The sequence below is a fragment of the Stigmatopora argus genome, chromosome 10, assembly GCF_051989625.1.
Source record: "Stigmatopora argus isolate UIUO_Sarg chromosome 10, RoL_Sarg_1.0, whole genome shotgun sequence".
Classification (NCBI taxonomy): domain Eukaryota; kingdom Metazoa; phylum Chordata; class Actinopteri; order Syngnathiformes; family Syngnathidae; genus Stigmatopora; species Stigmatopora argus.
The window spans coordinates 14,907,574-14,926,359 of record NC_135396.1 but is presented as its reverse complement, the minus strand read 5'-3'; the positions used below and the strand labels follow the sequence as shown (position 1 = coordinate 14,926,359).

The window sequence follows — 18,786 nt, the reverse complement described above, 5'->3', positions numbered from 1 at the left end:
CCATTATATGTTGCCAGGGTCAGAAATCTGCCTCAAGGCCTTCACAATCAGTTCTGCTGCATTAAACAAGCGTCGATAAGACTGTTACTTTAACCAATCAGATTTCGAGTTGGCAACACCACAATGCATTGTCGCAGGCGTAGGGATACGTCATTGCCTTGTCGCAGGCGTAGAGATACGTCATCGCTTTCACCAACTATGATTGGCTAGTGATTAGCCAGAGCTACCAAACTGTATTTGGAGCGAGCTGCACAAGCAAATATATTGTGTTGATTTAAAGCCATTTTCAAGACGGACTATGCCAGAAATACGACAGCACAGGCTCGACTTTCATCATTAGCTTCGATGGCGATATAAAAGAAGGAAGAAAGAAAGGAGGATGGATATTGTGTACCGTTAAAAAGGATTTTTGGTGAGTAAAATATTGCATACACTTATGCCATCATTAGTTGAAATAGTTCATGTGGGTCAAAGAAATGTGAATTTTGTACATCTTAAATACAGAAACTATGGACTATGCATTAATTGGAAATGATCCTCAAGGCTCCAATGTATTTTATCCATTTATAAATGTTTTATTGCACAACATTCAAATATAAACAATTTAAAAATGTGATGTGAAACAACACAGCAAAAGGATCAAACGAAAGTAAAAACATGTTTACACTTTCTTTGGATTGAGTGAAAGCACAAAAAAATATATTTCAGAATAGCATCATTACAGATTGTGTGTAAAGTGAAAGTGTTCACATTCAATACAATGTTTATTTGGGGAGGATAGGGACCTTAACCAACTACTAACAGAGGGCAGGGGGAAAATAATTGAACTGACCCCCAAAATGCATTGTAGAGAAATGATTGATAAAGCGCTGATAAAAAAAATTCCCCTCCTTAAAATAAAGAAATCAAATGTTAAAAAATAAGAGAAAAAAAATGTAATAGTTCATGAACCACACATTTTCAGGGGTGACTCAAATCACCAAACTAGAAAAAAAATCCTCACAGGTCAGCATTGTGAAAACTATCTCCATACAAAATAATTTGTCTTCATTGGGGATCTTGTCATTTTGCCAGGAAGATTGAGTGCCCTCACCTCTGCAGTTTCACTTATTCATAACTGAACAGCCATTTTTTTTAAAAAGCACAAAAACTGAAAGTTGAGACAAGTCTCGTTAAATGTATAATCATTTCTAAAACTATTTACAATGTATATATAACTGATATAATACATAACAAATGTGCCATTGCATTAATAGGGACCAAGTAGACACCACACAAAAGACTATGTCTTTATCTTGCGAGCGCTTGCCGTCAACCGGGGAGACTTAGCAGTTTTGCCTCCAGGTTTAGCGGACATCCTGTTGTCTTTGACTTGGGGGGACTTGAAGCTCTTGCTCTTACCTCCTCGGCCCGGTGCAACGATGGAAGTTGCAGACGGCATATTCTCTTTGGTCGCAGAATTGACAGGGGGTCTCTTGGGTGTTTTGCCCGGCGATTTTCGGGTAGAGCTACGGAGCTTGCTCAGGCCTTTTTTTAGATAATTGCTCCTGTTGCTCTTAGGGGTGTTGTCGATGGTAAACACCATAGATTGCCTACGATCAGCCTGAAAAGGAAAAACGACTAATTGGCTCGGTTGAATCTGACTATAAGACTATAAGATATAAAACGTCCAGCGGTTAAAGTGGTACCTCCTTTAACAGCAGGGCTCACTTTAATGCTTAAAGTTTAAGACTTGCGTTATTTTTACTGAATGAAAAATTCTGGAATTAGATTGGTAAAAGATTGGCATCAGCAAAATATATCTTGAAAATAATCTAATCGATTGAAAATTTTAAAAAAGCATCTGGACATCACTAACAAGTACTGTATGTTGTGCAAAAGTTACATTTAAATATATACTACAAGAATGTGTACCTAATTTTACTCAAGTATAGCTTTTTTATATGTACAGTGATACCTCGACATACGAGCAATTTTAAATATGAGTAAAATTTTGAGCAAATTATGATATATGAGCATACAGCGGACGCAAGAGGCTGCTCATAAGAACATCACGGGCACTGTCTTTCTGGTCGCAACTCCCTCGTGTAATGTCACTACGAGCACTGGGTGGAGTGTTGCATTTTTTCAGTGTTTTTTTTTTTCGCATTAGTGCGAATGGCGAAGAAGCTTGCTCGATAATATGAGAGGATTATTTATTACTTTTCGTTGGCAAGTAGTCATGTGTTATCCTCAGTACTTGGACGTTTCGTCGAAAGACGTTTGTTCGACCGGACATTTGGTCGACCAAACGTCCGAGTACTGAGGATAACATAGGACCACTTGCCAACGAGAAGTAGTAAATAATCCTCTCATATTATCGAGCAAGCTTCTTCGCCATTCGCACTGACTAACGCGAAAAAAAAATACTGAAAAAATGCAACACTCCACCCAGTGCTCATAGAGACATTACACGAGGGAGTTGCGACCAGAAAGACAGTGCCCGTGATTTTCTTATGAGCAGCCTCTTGCGTCCGCTGTATGCTTGTATATCATAATTTGCTCAAAATTTTACTCATATTTAAAATTGCTCGTATGTCGAGGTATCACTGTACATATAAAAAAAACTATACTTGAGTAAAATTAGGTACACATTCTTGTAGTATATATTTAAATGTAACTTTTGCACAACATACAGTACTTGTTAGTGATGTCCAGATGCTTTTTTAAAATTTTCAATCGATTAGATTATTTTCAAGATATATTTTGCTGATGCCAATCTTTTACCAATCTAATTCCAGAATTTTTCATTCAGTAAAAATAACGCAAGTCTTAAACTTTAAGCATTAAAGTGAGCCCTGGTGTTAAAGGAGGTACCACTTTAATAAGAAATTCTAAATGAAAAATGAAACTTATACCAGCCAATTAATCTATTTAAAGTGGGTAAAATTGGTTTAGCTTATGAGAACCATCTTATAAATATTTCCCAAAATGTATTTTCTTTATGTCTATTGAAATAAAAGGTGACACAATTTTTTTAACAAGCCAATAAATCCAAGAGTGATGAAAGAAAGCGTCCCCCCCAATAGAAATTAAACTTTTAAATTGTCATTTGTTTCAAATGACGTCCTTACGAATGCATTCTTAAAACCTGCTGTTGAGATTACTCATTGATTACTGCAACATCTTTGCTGGGATACTGTTGACTCTGCCATTTTAGTAACCTAGTAATTCTGGATAGAGTGTTTGCTTGCTCAAGGTCGCTCGCTGTCTTGCAATGCTGTCACTTGCTCTAGTCTGCCAATACAACATTTTCATTTTGTGGCTCACCCTATATTATGGTCATTTAATTCATAATGAAATGCAAATCTTACATATGGTTTCTTTTAAGCACTGTTACAAGTGGAAGTACAGTAATACCTTGAGATACGAGCTTAATGCATTCCAGGATTGCTCATATGCCAATTTACTTGTATCTCAAATGCATTTTTCCCATAGAAATGAACTAATTACAAAATTAATCTGTTCCCACCCTCTGAAAAACACCCCCCAAAAAACTGGATATTACAATAGAAAACCATCTTTATTTGTTCTAATTTACCACCTACTCACAATTTAACAAATAGCTAGAGGTTATGATCTTCAATTCTAAAATGTGACATTATTCAGTACAGACAGTGACACAGAGAGACAGAGACAGACAGACAGCAAGACAGAGATTGACAGACAGAGACAGAGAGACAGAGAGAGAGAGAATGCACAGGGGAGAGACTTGACGGCAACGCGCACGTAACATAAACTTTAAACTTAAATTAATTTAGATTATTATAAACACACTTAAAAATAAGTTTTAATCTTACGTGTCACCAAATTTAAATCACCTTCTTGTGCAATAACCGAGGCAAAGATGTTCATGTATTCCACCACGGCTTTCGAGGTGGAACTTCCTGGCTTCTCCTTGGCTCACAACCGAATGTTCGTGCTTTAAAATTATCGAACAAACCACGACTCGCTTTGAAGGGTTTCGTTGGTGTCTTTTTCAAGTTATTGCTTTGCTTTCGAGTCCATGTAGATTCCACTGTATTTTTCGCAGATTATCGACTCGGTCACGCTATCTCCAGTAAAAAAATGCAAATGGTACGGCTCAGTGCTTGTAGATATATTTACGCGAGGGAAATGTGGCGAGAAAGACCAAGCGATCCTGTTCTCAAAAGCAGCCTCTGGCATACTCGGCAACCCAGACGACCGGATTGGAAACCATCTGGTATGCTCGTATCTTAAATTTGTGTCGTATCTCAAGGCAAAAATTTGCTGGGAATTTTCCTCGTATCTCAAATTGCTCGTAAGTCAAGGTATTACTGTACTATAATCAATGTGCAAAAATCCCCACAGAAACCCCCGACCTAACACGGAATTCATGTTTGTGAACCATTTCACCATTAGTAACTCCTAAATTAATATTACAACCGATAAACCCTTTGTCAAACTCACTGGACTGAGGGCAGCATGAAGTTGAGAGCTCGAGGATCTGGTGTTGGAGTTCTTGTTTTTGGGAGTGAGGGGGCGAGGGAAACAGCTACCCTTAATTTTTTTCTGGAAAAAAAAAACATAGTTAGCCTTAAATGTTAAAGCTCAGCAGTTCAAATCCAAACTTTGAATTCATCCATGTGGCAAACAGACAAACCTCAGGTGAAGTTAGAGGAACAGATAATGTGAACGCAGACTGTTTTTGGCATCTGGGGCTTCTGAGCTGAGAAGAGCTAACCAGTTTAGATGGCCGGTGGTCGGCCATCAAGGATAAACGGTGAGAACGTGTGCTGACTGTGGACTGTGGTGCCGCGAGTGAGTGCCGGTGAGCAGCGACAGAACGCTGCAGCTGGCCTGGCATGAGCGATGCCCGACGAATAGTCTCAGTTGGGTCACCTGTGCGGACTTCTTCATCAGTGAAAAGGACCGTGCTCTTGCTTCCATTCTAAATTGAGAGAAGGGTTTGAATTAGTAAAAAAATAGCACACTTTTAAACTCTGGCCAATACTTTTTAATTGCTACCTTTTACATTATTTTCCCCATGAATATATATCAGGTTCAAAGGAATTTAAGCACAGTGGTACCTCTACCAAGAAATGAATTGGTTCCAGAACTAGTTTTGTTAGAAATGCATTTTCAGCTTAGCTCTTTGCCTCTCAATGTACTACTAATAAAACCCTTTAAAAATGATCAGTGCACCAATTTTGTATTAATGATGTGAGAAACTAAGCCTTAAAATAAACACTTACAAAAACATTCTGTTATTTAAAGGCGAGAAGAAAAAGCAAGTTTGGCAACTAACAAAACCACACAGACACACACACAAACACAAAACTCAACAACTTAAAGTGATGAATTTGACAAACTTTCCTTCCATGGGGCCTAAAAATAAGCTTGCTCTAAGCACATGAAAAACTAAAACACCATGTTAGTACCTTGTGTCGACGAACGGCAGTTGAATGGACACAAAGTATAATGGAGACGCACGCAGCTCACTCCGAGGGAATGGGACAGCAACTGTAGCAAGCCAATTTCATGATAAAATACAGGAAGTGTATTTGTCTTTGGGGTTACTTGATTTTACATTTTAAATTTAACTTAAATGAACTTAGATTATTATAGACACACACACTTAAAAATAAGTTTTAATCTTACGTTACACTAAATTTAAACCTTCTTGCGCGATAACCGAGCCACTGATGTTAATGTCTTCCACCGCGGCTTTTGAGTCAGAACTTGCTGATTCTCCATGCCTCAGAACCGAGTGTATCCCATTTAGTTTTTTAAAATTAGCAAACCAGCCACGACTTGCCTTGAAGGGTTCCGGTGATGTCATTTTCAGATGCTTGCTTTGCTTTTGAGTCCATGTAGATTCAGCTGGCTTTTCTGCCGATTATCGACTCGGTCACGCTATCTCCAGTAAAAAAAATGCAACCTGTACGGCCCGGTGCTCGTAGGGCGATGCCGCGAGAAAGACAGAGCGATGCTGTTCTCATAAGCAGCCTCTCACATACTTAGCCACCCGGACGGCCTCATCGGGAACCATCTCGTATGCTCAAGGGAAAAATTTGCTCAGAATTTTCCCCGTATCTAAAAATGTCTCGCGTGTTGGGACACTCATATGTCAAGGTATTACTGTATTTCGTAAATCGAGGTACCACTGTATACTTGGATTTAAACGCTTTGCAATAGGCCTTTGATGAGATTTTTGTGGAGAAACGTTTCTAATATAGCAACATCACATTGTGCCAAGGTGAGTGAACAACGTCACATTTTGATAGTTCAATGTGGGGTTTGTAACGTAGGAATGTATTGAAATGTAAAAACAGAAACCAATGACTTGCTTTTTAAATGAGAGATTCTTTGGCTGGGTCATTTCATACCTTTTTCAAAATTTGCCCAAGTGTAAGAGCACTTGTTGCCTTCTTGAGTCATGCGTTGGTATAGTTCAATCAATCAAGCATTTGATTATATAGCACTCTTTGTGAAGACTGCTACACTTCATGATCCTTCCATCACAGTAATACCTTGAAATATGCGTGCCCTGATATACGAGTAAAATTCCAAGCAAATAGTTACCTTGAGATACGAGCATACGAGACAGCCAGATGGCCAGGCAGCGAGAGGCTGCTTATGATTTTCTTTCTCACTGCATCTCCCTCATGCAAAGATCTCTATGAGCAATGGGCGGAGCGTTGCATTTTTTCCTTGTTTTTTTGCGTTATTCAGTGTAGAATTAAGGGAACCACAATGGGTCCAAAGCAAGCCGGTGGAATGAAGGGTAGTGCGAAGAAAAGGCGTATGATGAGAATCGATATTAAGTATATTAAATAATCGAAAAACAAGTGTACGCGTGACTGAGCTGGCTCGCCAATACGTATGGAGAACCAGGAAGTTTTCCTCGAAAGCCACCGTGGAATATATTAACCTCTATGCCTTGGTTATTGCAGAAAAAGGTTTAAATTTAGTGTAACGTACGATTAAAACTTATTTTTAAGTGTGAGTGTGTGTGTACAGGAATCTAAGTTCAGTCAAGTTAAATTTAAAGTTTGTTACGTTACGTGCGCATCCGTCAAGTTGCTCTCTCTTTCTTTCCCACCCGCGAACTCCCCATTATATTGAATAATGCCTCATTTTATTATTAAACATCATAACCACTAGTTATTTGTTACTATGTTAGTAGATGGTGAATTACAACCAATAAATATTTTTGTCCAATTTAATTTCCTGTTTTTTGGTCTGTTTTTTAGAGGGTGGGAACGAATTAATTTGTATTTAGTTCATTTCTATTGGAAACATTGATTTGAGATACGAGACATCGACTTACGAGTTGAGTCCCGGAACGCATTAAGCTCGTATGTCAAGGTATGACTGTATTACATTCATTGTATTTGTTTATTTTACATTCCTCACTATAGTTCTCTAAAAGGCACTCAGAAGTTACGCGTGTGCAGTTATTTTCAAATTGATATAGATCACGACAGATGGGAAAACGGGGGTCTAGTGTTAGAAAATCTGAGAACCACAAATCTACCAACCTCAAACTCTACAGGATAGCTGCTCTTGAGATGAGGAAGGCAAGCCTTGTTCCTGGCCTGGAGCTCAGCAATCCTCATCCAGTCATCAGACGCACCATCTGGCTCATTTTCTGCTCCGACACAGAATGTACTTCCGGCTGAACATACAAGTCAGAAATTGAGCACTGTCATATCAGAATAGACACCTTTAAAATTATAATTTAAAAAAATGATACTGTTGTGATTTTTTTATGAATCCGAGGTTTCTCCTGTGGTGCAGGAAAGTTGATACTTACTCTGCGAGTGGAGTGTGCTCCGCCGATACCCAGGGAGACCGCTGAGCTGGTCACTGCCAGCAGCGGTCATTCTGCCTGGTGTCTCAAAAAGCTCCATGGATATAGGACGTACGCCAGTGGCACTGGAGAGGTTGAGTTGTGAACGAGCTGAAGCAAGGCTGTAAAATGTCTCATCATCTTCACCACCACGGGGGGTTTTCTGTAGAGTGCAAGAAAAAAAATGACTAAAATGATTAATAGCTTTAAAATGCAAATATTGCCAGTGTATTATGATAGGAAGACAATACAGATGGCAATGTGCCGTTCAGTTTCCAATATATTGTGTACATTTCTTTTGAGAAACACTAACAAAATCAATTCATTGTTTTTCATGTTATCATGTTTTTACATTAATTCAAATATTGTGTTTTTGCAAAGTATTGAAAAAGCACAACATAATGAAAATAGGTTTATCCTTGTGTTTGGGTCATTCTACGTGCGTTTTATGGTCAGTAATTACACCAAGTGTCACGCTGAAGTAGCACTTGTGCAATGCAATGCGCAAATGTCAGTCCTTTTGGAGACTGCTTCAACATGGGATATTTCGTCGAATAAGAACCAATAAACTTCTGCGAGTGTCTGGGTTTCTTTTCTTACAAATTGCCATCCATTTTGCACTTACCCCGAGCAGGGATATTACCAGTGCTTTATACGCCTACTTCCTTTAGAACAACCCAGAAAATGAAAAGATTTGTTTCAAAACCAAAAGACGAGTGGTTTAGTCAGTCTTAATAATACTTACTTCCCTTATGAAAAAAACGAAAATGTTAACGTGATAGAGGCTACCTATGCAATTGATTCCGAATCGATTGCCATGCTGAAGTCGCACAAGACGGATCATTTGTCAGAACTTGTAACTTGGATGATTCACAATGCACTCGTGTTACCGAATTCATCCGATTTAAAGTGCAGTTGAATTAAATGCGGAAGTAAGATGTGGAAGCCGTAGCAATGGTGTGAATTTTGAGGCATTTAAATTGCAATTTTGGTACTTTTCCGAAATAGTTGCTTCCAAAAACAATTTGGGATTTCCGGAGTCCCGGAGTTTGTGTTGTTTGTCTGGATAAACTCGGGAAATTCCAGGGAAGTTGGGAGCTCTGATAGCGTCTGATCCTGAAAATGTCAATAACCAAGTATTTAAGGTCCTGAATGCATTTACAAGTTTCTATTACCTTTGTCAGGGTTATGTTGATAACCTGTGTAGTCCTCCGTCTTTTGACTGAAGATGATGGATTTACAAAGGCACAATCCATTTCTGTTTTGTTTTCGGCATTTGTTCTAGACAGAAAATGTACATAAAGACTTTGTTGTGTATGTTTAGCAGTTATATTAGGATTTTTTTTTTTTTACAAATGGATAATACAGTCATACGACCGCTCGTCATACAATACTCTCTTACGACGGAAATTTCGATCGAATAATTCGCCCGTGATGCGATCAAAATTTTGTGATGCGAGCAAGCCAGGTGGCCATGGCACTGTCTTTTTTGCATCTCTTTCGTGTATAACAATATCTACGAGCACCGAATGAGTTATTCAGACCAGGAAACGCACAACGCTCATGCGCGGGAAAAAGAGGGCTTTCTGGGTAATGAAGTATACTCGTGCACACAACGCCGATAGGCAATGGCACCCTTTCTCAGAATAAAACTTCATTAGAAATCAGGGGCACTGGCTCGCAACTCCCCGCAATAGCATCCCCGGTAGCAACTCTATCATAGGCGCCGTTCAAAGCGGTTGCGACCACAGATGCTACAAGCTAAAAGGGAGCCGCGAGCCAGCGCCCCCGATACTCCCATGAGCATCGGAGCGATCGCTGATAAAAGACTGCTTCTCGTTGGCAAGTGGTCGTGCGTTATCCGATTGTGAGGACATTTGTGTGCATCATTTTCGGAATATTTTGAAGGGAATAGTACAACAGCAAACAGCCTATCGATAGCGAACGTGAGGGTGGAGTGTTTGTTCCGTTTACGAGTGCGTTGTCATGGAAAAAAAAAACGAAGCCCCCCTACCCCTTTTGTGCGTCTCTCTCTCCCCTCGGCCAAATCCGCCCAATTTTAGTTAGATTAAACACATTTTATTACTATTAAACCACTAGTTATGTGTTACTTTGTTAATAGATGGGGAATTAGAAGAAATAAAACATTTTTTCCAATCCAATATCCTGTTTTTGGTGTTTTTTCAGAGGGTTGGAACGAATTAGTTTGTTTTCCATGGGAAACGTCCGCTCGAGTTACGAGAACCTCGTCATACGATCTCACGTCTCGGAACGGATTACGATCGTATGTCGAGGTACCACTGTACTGACATTACATGTAATGCAAAATATTATTCATATTCACCTGTGTCTTGTATTAATTGGTGTAAAGTAAAGACTTTCAAATGACTCATCTTTCAGAGCAGAACGCTTTGCTGCTAGTCTCTCGGAACTACGAATAAGCGGGGTGCTCGATTCATCAGGTGCCGAAAGCTTCCTGCAGAATTAGGAGACACACTATTCAAACTAATGTTCAGATGCATTTCTGTTTGTTTACATTACAAATTTTACTTGAAAGGTCACAACCTTGTGTTGTTCAAAGATTCTTCAAGGGAGCTTCGGTCTAAACTGTCCGAGCTCATGCTTCTCTTAGGCTCAATCTTAGTGTGACACAACTCAGACACACCTCCTTCATGGCCAGGGATTTGGTTTTGTGCCCGCAAGTTTAGGTCAGCATAGGCCACCTTGCACATAAAGAGGACAAAAAAGTTTAACATTGGAACATGCAGAAATGTTTCTGAGATATTCACATTCAAAAGTTACATAATACTACAGTTCACTCCAGCCCAAAGAAGAGCCCTGTAACGAACAAAATTACTGACTAAAAATGAGACAGAACAATTAAAAACAACAAATACCTGTGCTTCCAGCCGGGCCAAGGTGCTCAACAGGTTTTTCTCCTTGCCTTGAGCTTTTTCCAATTCCATCTGAAGAAGTTTGTTCTCCAAACTGGCAGCCTTGACCTCCTTCTCTCTAACTTCAAGGGAGTGTTTGAGATTCGCTACCTCCTCTTGGCTGTCATGGAGAAGCTGTTTCTTGTCATTGTAGTGACTCACTGCCTTTTCGACCTACAACATGTTTTTTTTTAGCATTGCAGTAATTGATTAGAAATCGAAATGAATTCCCGAAGACCTGAACTTACACCTACCTGTGCTTTGTAGTGTTGTACAGCTTCACTTTTAGCAAAGAGCTGCTCCTGCAATTCAATCTTTAACCTCTCACTCGCCTGTTCTTTTTCCTTTTCTTTCAAGAGTGTAGCTTTTTCCAGCTTCAATAATTCAAGCTCCTTTTTCAGTACTTCTTCCATCTTGAGAGATGCCATATTCTCTCTTTCTGTTGCTTGCTTGGTCTGAAAAAGTTTCTCCTTCTCCACAACGAGCATGTCCACCTGTTTCTCCAGAGCCTTTTGCTCTTCCTGTAGTACACTAATCTCGTCAGCTTTCTGCTTCTCAGCTTGTTCAAATTGAAGTTTAAGATGATCAATCTTTTTCTGAAGGGCTTCTCTCTGCTGAGATATGTCCTCCTCCAGTCTTTTAATGATGTGATCTTTAGATTGAACGATTTCATCAGTATGCAAGTTTTCTAGCGCCAAGAGTTTTTTCTGTTGGGCTATTTCTTCTTCATAAGATGAAAGCTTCAATTTTTTCGCCTCCTCATTGGCCGCTGCCTTTGTTAGGCAGCCAACTGTTTTGTCAAGCTGGTTCTTCAATTGAACAATTTCGCACTGTAGGTTTTCTCTCTGACAATAGAAAAAGATGGCATGCCAAAAGAGGTAAGCAAACAGTATTTTATTACAAAAATATGCATTAAAATTACAGTCCTATATTAAATAATTCGCAACTAACTTTCAATCGATTGGAACTGTAAGGACTGGCGGGGAATGATAATGCCTCTAAGTAGTGTTCGACCGATACCGATTATTAGTAGTTAGAGGCCGATAACCGATATTCATTTGCATTAAAAGTGTAAAAAAAATATATTGCAAGCCCTGAACTTCATACACACCCACAAAGGTCCAAACACATTTCAAAATGATCTATTTAACCCCCATATTTATTAAAAAGTATACTCTGATCCCTCACTTCACAGCTTCAACTTTCACAGATTCACTGCATCGCATTTATTTTCTGGAAAAAAGTTAATAAAAATGTGAAAATCAACGCTGAAACTCGCAAGTGGAAACCCCTACCCTTTCTTCCGCTTGACACTAGGAAAATGGCGGAAGACAGAAGAAGGTCAAAGCAACTTAACTGGGGGGAAAATGGCGGGCAGTGGCCGTTATTTTTTCCGAAAATAGAGCTTTCTGAGCGGCCGGGAGCCCTGTGAGGGTGGATTTTTATCAGAAATGCGAGCCCCGTGCGACCTTACGCCGTGCCGCTTACTTGGAAATAAAACTAGCTACCCTGGGCGTCGTTCCGCCGTGGCATTTATTTGAAAATAAAACTAGCTCAGCGAATTTTACCAATATTACCTCAGCTTTGTAGTCTTCCACAGCTTCAGTTCTAGCAGAGAGCTGCTCCAACAAGTCTCTTCTTAGCTTATCGCTCTCTTCATTGTGGATAGCTTGTTCTTGTTTCAGTGATTCAAGCTCCTTCTTGAGATTTTTTTCCTGCTCAAGAGAGGCCAAGTGTTCACTATCTGTGGCCTGCTTGGTCTCAAAAAGTCTATCCCTCTCCAGTATGAGCATGGCTACCCGTTTCTCCAGAGCCTTCTTCTTCTCTCCCTCTAGTACAATAATCTGGTCCGCTTTGTGCTGCTCAGCTAGCTCAAGTTGATCAATCTTTTTCTGAAAGGCTGAACTCTGCTCCGACATTTCTTTTTGCAGCTCTTTCATTGTGAGATCCTTGGCTCGAACAAGGTCTTGAAAGTTTAAGCTCTGTTGGTCCAGGAGATTTTTCTGTTTTGCGATTTCTTGCTCATAGAATGAAAGTTGGTGTGTTTTTTCCTCCTCATTTGCTTCAATCATCTTCAAACAGTTAACTGTGCTGTCGAGTTCAGTCTTCAATCTGAAAATGTCATGCTCCAGTATTTCTTTCTGGAAATATGAAAATACATGTTATGAGAATCACTTTTATAAGTTTAAAAAGGCAGTCAAGTGAAAGTCAACATAATTCATTTGATTAAGCCAAAGAAAAATATTATTGATAAAAAACATTGTCGACTATAAGATGTAAGGGTTCAAGGTGTGGGGGGATTATAATATTTACTTGCATATGAGCCACACCCTTAAAATTGTTGAATTTTACAATTTCTCGTGTATAAGCCGCCCCCTGATTCACAATTTTCATCTCCATATTCATGGTTTTAATAGGGAGTACAAATGTGTGACTTTGAAGGGAAAATCTAGAGAAAAATCATCACAAGTGGTATTTGTGAGATACTGTATGAATCAAAAGGACATTGTTAGGGTCAATATCATAAAAGGGAGTTAATACGCCTGTCTTTGTAAATGGAAAAATATAAAAATATTCAATTTGAAAAAAGAAATGCCCATCTTGATGAAAACCTGATGCTTTCTAATTACAGAAATTAAAATTTTCTTACCAGAAGTTTAAGATGTTGTGGCAGCCATGTTGCTTCTAATGTCAAAATATATCAATTCTTTCGATCCAATAGTTGTCAATTTTGAACAAGAAATAAAAAGAAACAAAATCAAAGTGGAATTTTGTTTTATTTCAAAATCAAGGCTACTCACGTCTGGCCAGTCAGAGCACGTTTAATTACGTTTAGACGGGAGCGCCCTAGGTAAGATGGCTGCACCGGACCTAGCTAAGATGGCCGCGCCGGACCTAGCTAAGATGGCCACGCCGGACCTAGCTAAGATGGCCGCGCCGGACCTAGGTAAAATGGCGGTGCCCCGAGCGACCAGTGCCGGGAACGTGAGTTTTTTCACGTTTTATGCAAGATACATTACACGAGGGAGTTGCGACCAGAAAGACAGTGCCTATGATGTTCTTATGAGCATCCTCTCGCGTCCGCTTTATGTTCATATATCAAAATTTGTCTCGTATCTAAAGATAAATATTAGCCCAAAATGTTACTCGTATCTCAAATTGCTCGTATGTCGGGACACTTGTATGTCGACGTACCACTGTATTACATAATATCCAGACACCCAAAAACAAGTATGTGTTTGATGATGGGACATTGGAAGAAATTCCTCTAGATGTAATGCTCGAGGCCCGTGGCAGCAATCTATCCAACTGTCACACATCTACCATTGGCCACTGCTACACACAGCAACTTTTTTTTTACTACTAAACAAAGAATTAAAAATATATGAACTTGTTTTCTGCCAGGGTCACTGACAATTGTCCATTCAATCTGAATTAGGAGGGCTGGAAGTAAATGATTGTACATTGAAATGGAAGCTGAAAATGACAAATTAACACGAAATTGCACCTACCTTAGCTTTGTAGTGTTCCACAGCTTCAGTTTTAACTGAGAGTTGGTCCTGTAGCTGTTTCTTTAACCTCTCATTATCCTCAAATTTTTCCATTTCTTTCAAAAGTTTAGCTTTTTCTCGCGTCAATAATTCAAGCTCTTTCTTGAGCACTTCTTCCCGGTCAAGTGTGTCCAAGTTCTCTCTTTCTGCGGCCTGGTAGGTCTGTACCAGTCTCTCCTTCTCCATAACTAGCAGGTCAACTTGTTTCTCCAGCACCTTCGGCTTTTCCATTAGTTCTTGAATTTGGTCAGCCTTCTGCTGCTCTGCCTGGTCAAGTTGAAGTTGAAGATGATCAATCTTTTTCTGAAAGGCTTCTCGCTGCTCAGATATTTCTTTTTGCAGATTTTTCATTGTGAGATCCTTGGCTCGAACAAGGTCTTGAAAGTTTAAGCTCTGTTGGTCCAGGAGATTTTTCTGTTTTATGATTTCTTGCTCATAAAATGAAAGTTGGTGTGTTTTTTCCTCCTCATTTGCTTCAATCATCTTCAAACAGTTAACTGTGCTGTCTAGTTCAGTCTTCAATCTGAAAATGTCATGCTCCAGTATTTCTTTCTGGAAATATGAAAATACGTATTATGAGAATCAATTTTATAAGTTTAAAAAGGCAGTCAAGTGAAACTCAACATAATTCATTTGATTAAGCCAAAGAAAATTATTGATAAAAAACATTGCCGACTCTAAGATGTAAGGGTTCAAGGTGTGGAGGGGGATTATAATATTTACTTGCATATAAGCCGCCCCCACATATGAGCCACACCCTTAAAATTGTTGAATTTTACAATTTCTTGTGTATAAGCCGGCCCCTGATTCACAATTTTCATCTCCATATTCATGGTTTTAATAGGGAGTACAAATGTGTTACTTTGAAGGGAAAATCTTGAGAAAAATCATCACAAGTGGTATTTGTGAGATACTGTATGAATCAAAAGGACATTGTTAGGGTCAATATCATAAAAGGGAGTTAATACGCCTGTCTTTGTAAATGGAAAAATATAAAAATATTCAATTTGAAAAAAGAAATGCCCATCTTGATGAAAACCTGATGCTTTCTATCACACATCTACCATTGGCCACTGCTACACACAGCAACACAGTATTTTTTTTACTACTAAACAAAGAATTAAAAATATATGAACTTGTTTTCTGCCAGGGTTACTGACAATTGTCCATTTAATCTGAATTAGGAGGGCTGGAAGTAAATGATTGTACATTGAAATGGAAGCTGAAAATGACAAATTAACACAAAATTGCACCTACCTTAGCTTTGTAGTGTTCCACAGCTTCAGTTTTAACTGAGAGTTGGTCCTGTAGCTGTTTCTTTAACCTCTCATTATCCTCAAATTTTTCCATTTCTTTCAAAAGTTTAGCTTTTTCTCGCGTCAATAATTCAAGCTCTTTCTTGAGCACTTCTTCCCGGTCAAGTGTGGCCAAGTTCTCTTTTTCTGCGGCCTGGTTGGTCTGTACAAGTCTCTCCTTCTCCAGAACTAGCAGGTCAACTTGTTTCTCCAGGACCTTCGGCTTTTCCATTAGTTCTTGAATTTGGTAAGCCTTCTGCTGCTCTGCCTGGTCAAGTTGAAGTTGAAGATGATCAATCTTTTTCTGAAGGGCTTCTCGCTGCTCAGATATTTCCTTTTGCAGCTCTTTCATTAGGTCAGCCTTCGATTGAACAAGGGTTTCAATGTGCAAGTTTTGTTGCTCCAGAAGTTGATTATGTTGAGTAATTTCTTGCGCGTAGGCTGAAAGCTCCCTTGTTTTTGCCTCCTCATTGGCCTCAGCCTTCTTCAAGCAGCACACAGTGTTTTCAAGTTCACTCTTCAAGAGAACAATTTCACATTCCAGCTCGTCTCTCTGACAATATGAAAACACACAATGAATCATATCAAACAGGCATAAAATTTTATCACAAAAGTATTTTATAACTTACATAATGTATAGTATTATCGTGAATTTGATTATAGGGTTTCAATTGTTTATTTTCCAAAAAAGCAAGAATCATGACCACTTTAGATCGGAGCCAATTAAAACAATTTACCAACACCTTTATCACTCCCTCACTCACACCAGTCTGACACATGCTGGGTTCAAGGACAGCCCAGAAAATACAGCGATCAACACATAAATGTTGCAACATGATGCATAAATGCAACTCGATTCGTTACATTACTGTCCTTATTTTTAGATTACGTGAACAAGAAGTTTTTTTTTACAAAACTAAACAACATTACGTATGGGTAGAAATGACGAGCTTTAACTTTCTGGACGCAGAATATTTTTACCGATGTGCGTTGGTATCTTTCTTCTTTACATGTTAAGCTACAGTTCCATGGTAATGCTATTCTATTTGGGTGCCCCTTCAAAACTCAGCTTTCTTTTTTTGGGGGCTATAATGTGGAAAAAGGAGACCGAAAACGGAAAAGATAGTCTAGGCGCACAGACAAGCACTAAGCAGGAACTATGGTGCAGATAATTTAATGGCAAATGACGAACCGTTGTAGTAGATTGTGGACATTGTATCCCGAAGATTCCCTGTAGACTGTGCAAATGCATAAACTTTTGGAGCCGATAATTACATTTTGTGGGAGATCCATACCTTTTGCGAAGTGGCTTGATTGAGTTCAGAGTTCAAGTAGTCGATCTTGGTTCGCCACTCTTCTTGACAGGAGGCTAAGGTTTCCTTCAGCCTGCTAACCTCAGTTTGAGACGTGGACAGCTGAGCATAAGCTGCACGCACCTGACAAATACATCACATGGTGACTTAATAGAAATGACTAAACAAATTACAAAATAATAAAATGAAAATGATATCAAAAACATTATTATTATTATTATTATTTTAAATGGAAATCCTAACAGTAGATTGTTTATTATCTATACTACTACCTACCTAACAAGGCCACAAATAAAGATAATAAAAACATGGCCCGTGGACGCCCTTTCTCAGCTGCAGGACTGTTTTTCCCGCACCATTTGGGAACTTTTTGAACACCACAACCTCCAGGACTACACGGACACTGCATTTTCCTACATCAAGAACTGCACGGACAATGTCACTGTTAATAAACTGATACAGGTTTTTCCTAACCAAAAACCCTGGATGACCAGTGAGACACAGGCACTCATCAAATGCCGTAACACCGCCTTCAGGTCAGGGGACAAGGTACAATTTCAGCGCAGCCAATGACAATAATGTGTCTGTTAAGGCAGATGCCTCACTGGCAGAGGAACTGAACCGTTTCTTTGCCCGCTTTGAGACTGACAAATCAGACCCAGTCTCAACACATCCACCACCACCCTGCACAGTACACTGGAGCTTCAGGAACACGAAGTGAGACATGTACTGCGGATTGTGAACACCAGGAAGGCTGCTGGCCCTGACGGAGTACCTGGGAAGGTGCTCAAAGCCGGTGCTTACCAGCTGACTGGTGTTTCACAAAGATCTTCAATTGTTCCCTGTGTTTGGTGAACAATCTCACACTAAACACCACAAAAACTAGAGAAATAATCCTGGACTTTCGCAAACGCAGCACAGATCTGGCCCCACTCCTCATAAATGGAGTATGCGTAGACAGGGTCCAGTCCTTCAAATTCCTGGGGGTCCACGTCACGGACAAGCTCTCCTGGTCTACCAACACCACAGCAGTAGTGAAGAAGGCCCAGAAACGACTCCATTTGCTGAAGGTACTCCGGAGGAACAACTTGGACACTAAGCTTCTGGTAACCTTCTATAGAGCCACTGTGGAGAGCATCCTGGCATACTGCATCACAGTATGGTACGCTGGAAGCATGGCAGCATACAGAAAGGCCATGCAGAGAGTGATCAACACTGCCCAGAAGATCATCGGCTGCTCTGACATTGCCAGCCCTCGCTACCTCGCAGAGCCAGGAACATTGTCAGGGACCAATACCACCCTGGTCACAACCAGTTCCATCTGCTGCCCTCTGGCAGACGCTACAGGTCTCACAAAGCACGGACAAATAGACTTAAGGACAGTTTTTTTTCCCACAGCCATCAGGACTCTGAACTTGCGTTAGCACAGCACACAATCCCTTCTGTGCAATAACTTCGGGGTGTGCAATATCTTAGACTGTGCAATATTTTAGAATTTACCTAGCCGGGATGTGACTTTTTATACTTTTATATTACTATTTATGGTTTTTTTTACTGGGAAAACGCACTTTGTGGAGTAGCACCACCAATTTCGTTATACGCAGCTGTATGATGACAATAAAGGCTTTTGATTTGGCTTTGATTTATTTCTTCCACGAGATCTATTACTGGCAGAGATGCAAATCTTTCCTCTGAAACCGTTTTTTTTTTTCTGAAAAGGATGATTATCATTGAAGTTCATCAAGTGTGTGAAAATAGTTTTTATAAAATTACTGTGAGAGTAATTATTTTCTTCTGGAATTATTTGTTTTTCACCACATCTAAAATCGGAACTTTGGT

General features: G+C 39.6%; 1 protein-coding gene across 2 annotated transcripts in view; it reads right to left on the bottom strand.

The window, feature by feature from the left end:
- Window positions 1–560: 560 nt before the first annotated feature.
- The window catches only part of numa1 (nuclear mitotic apparatus protein 1), a 35,115-nt gene continuing 16,889 nt past the window's right edge, over window positions 561–18,786 (bottom strand). Inside the window, exons 15-28 of one of the 2 annotated variants that reach the window (XM_077612329.1) lie at window positions 16,930–17,070; window positions 15,597–16,187; window positions 14,301–14,891; window positions 12,366–12,929; window positions 11,043–11,633; window positions 10,753–10,962; window positions 10,421–10,578; window positions 10,200–10,331; window positions 9,031–9,136; window positions 7,820–8,018; window positions 7,545–7,681; window positions 4,664–4,951; window positions 4,471–4,572; window positions 561–1,603 (exon numbers count right to left, since the gene is read on the bottom strand). In XM_077612329.1, coding sequence (XP_077468455.1) covers window positions 1,283–1,603; window positions 4,471–4,572; window positions 4,664–4,951; window positions 7,545–7,681; window positions 7,820–8,018; window positions 9,031–9,136; window positions 10,200–10,331; window positions 10,421–10,578; window positions 10,753–10,962; window positions 11,043–11,633; window positions 12,366–12,929; window positions 14,301–14,891; window positions 15,597–16,187; window positions 16,930–17,070 — 4,131 coding nt within the window. In that variant the 3' untranslated portion in view covers window positions 561–1,282. The remainder of the gene's footprint in view (window positions 1,604–4,470; window positions 4,573–4,663; window positions 4,952–7,544; window positions 7,682–7,819; window positions 8,019–9,030; window positions 9,137–10,199; window positions 10,332–10,420; window positions 10,579–10,752; window positions 10,963–11,042; window positions 11,634–12,365; window positions 12,930–14,300; window positions 14,892–15,596; window positions 16,188–16,929; window positions 17,071–18,786) is intronic. The other variant, XM_077612330.1, reaches the window with a different exon arrangement.